This window comes from Orcinus orca, chromosome 17, assembly GCF_937001465.1.
Source record: "Orcinus orca chromosome 17, mOrcOrc1.1, whole genome shotgun sequence".
NCBI classification, from domain to species: Eukaryota; Metazoa; Chordata; class Mammalia; order Artiodactyla; family Delphinidae; genus Orcinus; species Orcinus orca.
Window position 1 is genome coordinate 51902803 of NC_064575.1, and position 6000 is coordinate 51908802.

Consider the following 6000-nt stretch of genomic DNA (forward strand, 5'->3'; position numbering starts at 1 on the left):
TTGTTTTAAATTAATAATAATACCAATAGCCACCTCCTAAGATCTAAATAGTTTCTTTAAAATGAAGTTGTTCCTACAGAAAAGAGAAGCAATGACATGTGTAAGGTAGTTAGAAACTGGATAAAGAAATCCCCACTTTAGAATTTTGAAAAACCTGGGACAGATATGAAGTATTCATCAATATCTCTTGTATACTTCACAGAGGGCACTGGGCTGTGGCAATTCCATATGTAAAAGTCCACTGCAGGGACTCCCCTGGTGGTCCAGTGGTAAAGAATTTGCCTTCCAATGCGGGGCACGAGCGTTCGATCCCTGGTTGGGGAACTAAGATGCCACATGCCGCAGGGCAACTAAGCCCACACGCCACAACTACTGAGCTCGCATGCCTCAACTAGAGAGCCTGCGTGCTGCAAACTACAGAGTCCAAGCACTCTGGAGCCTGCGTGCCACAACTAGAGAGAGAAAACCCACACAACACAACTAGACAGAAGCCTGCATGCCACAACGAAGATCCCACGTGCCGCAACTAAGATCTGACACAGCCAAAAAAGTAAAGAAAAACCAAAAAAAAGTCCACTGCAGTGAATAACAGTTTCTTGTTCATGGTTTCCAAAATAGAAGGTCAAAAGAACTGGCTTTATATCTCCACTTCTGGACCTTCTAAGATTGGATAGGTCCGAATTTTCCTGAAAACAAGCATTTTCCTGTGTCTGTTGGTTAATAAGGACCAGATTCAGGAATTCTCCAAGCATCTGAGTCAGAAAATGTTTACTGAGCACGTAAACTATGTGCCACGCTCTGGGAGAAACTGGACCCTAATCTTCGTAAGTGCCCTGTGAAGTTGGCATCCATAACCAATTACCTGATTATTTCTGAAAGGGAAATTGAAGATCAGAGAAGAGGTGAAGTGTCCAGCCAGAGAGTGGTCAGTCAATCCCACGCCCACCCTGCTCCTCCCGGCAGTCTCCTGCTTTTCCCCTGTGATAGTCACCTCCCTGATCACACCTCACACACAGGAAGACAGATGAGGGCGGGATATGACCCTCAAATTCCTCCTCCAAATGCCTAAACGACCTGTACTTTCTCTTCCTTCGAGATCCGCATCTGCCTTCCTGTGCAGTCCTCCCAACTCCCCAGACATGTTTCGGTCACAAGTAGCTTATCATCCTTCAGAAGTCTGAATCCATGCCCTTTTTATTCAGCCACTGACAATCATTCCTGAGGACCTACCAGGTCACAGGCACTGTGTTAGGTGCTACCGATTCAAAGACAAGCACAAAAATTAACTAACAACTACATTACACCTGTTTTTGTTGACTCCAAAGAAACTTAGTCATACCTTGAAAATGGACTTTTCCAATGCACTATGATGTATGAGCAAGGAGGCTCACTGCAATGATGTTTTTAATAGAACAATGGAACTGAGCTCTCTATCAACAGAAAATGGTCTTAAAGGAAACGTGATGTATCTACTCACTAGAAACCAGGATTGTCTGAAAGGACTCTCCCAAAAATGTTAATAGCTGTTGCCTAGGCAAGCATCTTCTTTTCCTTCCTCTCTTCCTTCCTCCCTCCCTCCCTCCATCTCTCTCTCTTTCTTCCTTTCTTTTTCTCTCTCTCTCTCTTTCTTTCTTTCAACTTTAGGTATGTGCTCTTTATAATCAGTACACAAAATCTTAAAAAAAAAAAAACCAAAAAAACACTGTGCATGAGTGTGGGGGAAGGGCGGAGTTCATTTCAAACTCCCACGTACTCCTCTAACCCACTTTAAAGACTTGCAACACTTCCTTATTAGGAAAATAAAACCCATTAGGGCAGGCTAATAAATCAGTCTACCTCCAGGAAGAAAATGCCATCAGGACTTGTGAGAAACTAGAGTGAGAAATGGCCTTCTGACTTGATAAGTCGTCTGTTTCCTGGGTTTCCAGACCGCCCCTGTTTGAAACCTATGAATACCCTCGTTTGAAAACAAAAATAAAGACACACCTTTTTAAAGAGGGGGAAATTAAACTCTGGGAGAAAGGAGATTAAACACCCATGTACAAGATTCCTAAGACTACGCCTTGATCTAGACTTCGTTTGCTCATTTTGAACAGGGATATTGTCCTGGGGGAGCAGCTGGCACTGAGATGGAGCCCAGGTGGGGCTGGTGGGGATCACCGGGCTGGAACGGGTTGGGATAATTGCCTGCGCCCTATTCCCTCATTTCACAGCTATAGGTGATTAAGAGCGATCTCATGTATTCATTGAGCTGTATGCCAAGCAATTCACAATTAATTGTTACTACGACCAGGATTAAGAGCCTGAAGCCCTCAAGAGGTGCAGTGTCCTGCCACAGTCAAGCACCCAGAGCCCCCTGGGCGCACGTTTCCTCACCTGCCTCAGGTGGGCGGGCTGGTACCCGCCTCGGATACGCTCACCTGTTCGTTCCAGCGATGCAGCTGGCTGTAGCGCACCTTGCAGAACAGGAACCCGTCCAGGTACACCGAGTATAACTGCAAACAGAGTCATCACGTCCGGATTAGTCGGGCGAGGTGAGCTCCCGCCCCCGCCTTGTCACCGGCCTCCTCCTCCCTGCCCAGTCGGACCACGACCCACGGCGCACCACGTAGCGGCCCCCCAGCGCGTCGGGCCGCTGCTGGGACACTGGGATGCAGAAATGCATCTTCATGGCTTGGGCGGAGGCCCCGGAACGGCGCTGGGAACCCGACCCGTGGCAGCGGCGGCGGCGCGGTTAGAGAATCCGGACTCCGCAGTCGGCGGGGCAGCCGGACCTGTGGCGGCGGCGGCGGCGCGGTGCTCTGCTCTGAGCCCCGCGGCGCTGGGTGCAGTAGGCTGGCCCCGCGGTCCGGGGCGGGGCCGGGCTCCCGCTGCCCCCTCGCCTCTAGTGTCCGCAGGTGGGGCCGGCCTCTTGGTTGCCGCCCCGCTCCGGCTGCGCCACTCGGGTCCCGGGAAGGGAGGGAGATGAGCGCGGCCACGGCCAAGGGCCGGGGCCCCGTGCACAGACCCCAGGCAGGCCTGCGCCCCGGGCAGTGCTCCCAGGTGCGAGGCGGGGCCTGAGACGCAATTCAGGGTAGAGAGACTCTAGAAAGTGCCAGTGCCTCCCTCGGGCCAGGGGTTTCACCCTGGGGTCTATGGACTCCTGGGGGCTCTTTGGGGAAAGTTGTGCTTGGATGGGTGAGGTGATGGAATTCTTCTGGGGAGAAGGTCCAGGGTTTCATCGGATATTCAGAAGGTTCCTCGAACCCACAAAAGTTAAAAATCGTTGCTCCAGCTGCATAGATGTCCCGTACCCCTGCCTGATGAGTAATTCACTAACTACTCCCCACACTGCCCCAGCATCTCGGCTCAGGCTCCTTGCTGGGGGTTAGGGGTGAGGGAGGCACAGCTGAGGAGAAGCCCCTCTTCTCCAAGTGCCCGCCCCACGGCCGCGTTCTGATCTCTGTGCCCTGCAGAATGTCCAGTCTGCCTTCCATTGGGTCTGGCATGAGAGACAGAGACAGATCACATTCAGACCGACCCTCAAACTCAAAATGTTAACATTTTCTGCAAGTCAGTGCCCTGACAGGGTTGAAAAAATTTTCTGTCCCATTACCTGCCAACACTGCCTGCAGTACACTGTGAATGAAGGTTTTCAAAATATGCATACATCTAGTAATTACCCTATGACTAGAACATTCTATTAGGTTCAGTTTTATGTGTTAACATTTGTTAAATGTAACACTTAAGGTATGCCGCAGCATTTATAACCCTGCTTTAGTATTTTTTAAATACTAAATATTTTTCCTTTTAAAAAATCGTTTTTTTTCCGTAGTATACGAGAAACTTCAACAATTGTTTTCCCCTTAATATACCAGAAACCTCATCAACTGGAAGTGGTTTGGGCAACTCTTATCCCCAAGAAGCCCTGATTTTAAATAGGTGTCAGCACCCAGTTAGCTGCGCTCATATAAACCCTTTGTTCTCTGGACTAACCATCCCAAGTCCTTTCAACAGTCTCTCATTTTTAGTTGCTGTGGAAAGTAATCCTATTTCTGTTATTTTAGTTAAACCAAGATGGCGTTCCTCCCGCCTTACGGTGGTCATCAGGGTGGAAGGAGGCTGGAGGGAAGCAGCAGTCACATGTGTGTCCGTCATAGGCAGGCACTGGGCTCTCTCTGTGCTTCCTGCCCTTTAATCCTCCTGTAACCCTTTCAGGTAAACAGTAAAAGCAACATCCTACCAATGACAGGCCCAGAGAGTGGAGTAACTTTTCCAAGGTCACAGATCACTTTTTCATAGGTCTGAATAGTTTATTCTAGGATTTCATCAGAATCATGGAAAGTCCTTAAAGATGCAGGTCACCACTGGGTAAGAGCTGAGGGCCTGACATGGGAATCTGAGACGAGGGAAGGAGAACAGCACCGCTGAGCCCCCCATTCATTCTCACAGGCTTGCTGGGTGCCAGGCTCTGATGTACATGATGCCATTTAATTTCCCCAGTAACTTTGAGCTAGGAACCTTCGACTCTTCTGGTTTTTCAGAAAAGAGAATCGAGACTTAGGGCCTTAGAGTTAGGGAGACTGTATAAGGCAGCGGCTAAGAGAATGGCAGCAGGAATTCATATCCCAGCTCAGTGGCCTCTGGCTCAGGGGCCTCGGGCATGTTAGTGGATTCTTAAACGGCACTGTCCTCCTATGAAATCATGTTAATCACTCTACCCACTTCAAGAGGATTTTCATTCCATCCTTTGCCTATGGGCCATCTTTGATCTGGAGGGCCGCTCTCTAGCAAGGCAGGGGTGTCCCTGAGTGTCCCCTTGACTAGAGGCTAATCAGGTATGCTCTGGGATCTGGTCCAGTCTTCAGGCAGCAAAGCGGAGCATCCTGGTCAGGCTACTCCTCCTGGGAACTTACTTCTACCTGTGAAGGGGCTGGGCCCTGGCTCAACCCCATGGCTATGTCCAAACAAGGCCATTTCCTTCCTTTAACTAATGCCACACCTGAAGCTGAACTAAAACAGTACTGGCCTCTGTGTAAGTCCCTGCCCTCCTCCATGCCCAATCTCTGCCCCTGACAGGCAGCTCTTAATCACTCATTGCCAGTGAGCATTTTTTGGCTAGAGTATTTTTTTCCCAACTTTGAGATATAAATGACATATAACATTGTGCAAGTTTAAGGTGTGCAACGTAGTAATTTGATACACATATATACATCACCATAATACAGTTAATTAATACATCCATCACCTCATAGGACTACATTGTTTTTTTCATGAGAACATTTAAGGTTTACTCTCCTAGCAACCTTCAAGTACATAGTACAGATTATTAACTACAGCCACCATACTATACATTAGATCACCAGAACTCTTTCATCTTATAACTGGAAATTTATACCTTTGAGCACCACCACCCATTCCTCCAGCCCCAGCCCATGGCAACCATCAGTCTACTTTCTGTTTCTATGAATTTGTTTTGTTTTAGATTCCACATATGTGAGATCATATAGTGTTTGTCTTTCTCTGTCTGACTCATTTCACTTAGCATAATGCCCTCGAGTTTCATCCATGTTTTTTGCACCAGGCAGGATTTCCTTTTTTATGGCTGAATAATATTCCATGGAGTGTGTGTGTGTGTGTGTGTGTGTGTGTGTGTGTGTGTGTGTGTGTGTGTGTATTCATGGACAGTTAGGTTGTATCCGAGTCTTGACTATTGTAAATAATGCTACAATGAACATGGAGGTACAGATATCTCTTTGAGATATGACTTAATTTTCGTTGGATTTATACCCAGAAGTGAGATTGCTGGACCATATGATAGTTCTATTTGTAGTTTTTTGAGGAATCTCCATGTTTTCAATAGTAGCTATATCTTTACCTTCAGGCAAACATTGCACAAGAGTTCCCTTTTTCTACACCATTGCCAACACTTGTTATCTCTTTTGTTTTTGATAACAGCCATTCTAACGGTGTGAGGTGATATCTCATTGGGGTTTTGTTTTATATTCCATAATGATTAGT

The 6000-nt window shown here is 47.6% G+C and overlaps 1 protein-coding gene across 5 annotated transcripts in view; it reads right to left on the minus strand.

Moving 5' to 3' along the window:
* SNX31 (sorting nexin 31) overlaps nucleotides 1-2796 on the minus strand; it is a 64045-nt gene extending 61249 nt beyond the window's left edge. For 2 of the 5 annotated variants that reach the window (XR_007472555.1, XM_033438189.2), the window contains exons 1-2: nucleotides 2606-2796; nucleotides 2421-2495 (exon numbers count right to left, since the gene is read on the minus strand). Coding sequence is in view for 4 of the 5 variants with exons in the window: in XM_033438189.2 (XP_033294080.1) it covers nucleotides 2421-2495; nucleotides 2606-2671 (141 nt within the window). In the remaining variant the exon portion in view is untranslated. The remainder of the gene's footprint in view (nucleotides 1-2420; nucleotides 2496-2605) is intronic. The other 3 variants (XM_033438187.2, XM_033438186.2, XM_004275394.3) reach the window with 2 other exon arrangements.
* Between the last annotated feature and the right edge of the window lie 3204 nt (nucleotides 2797-6000).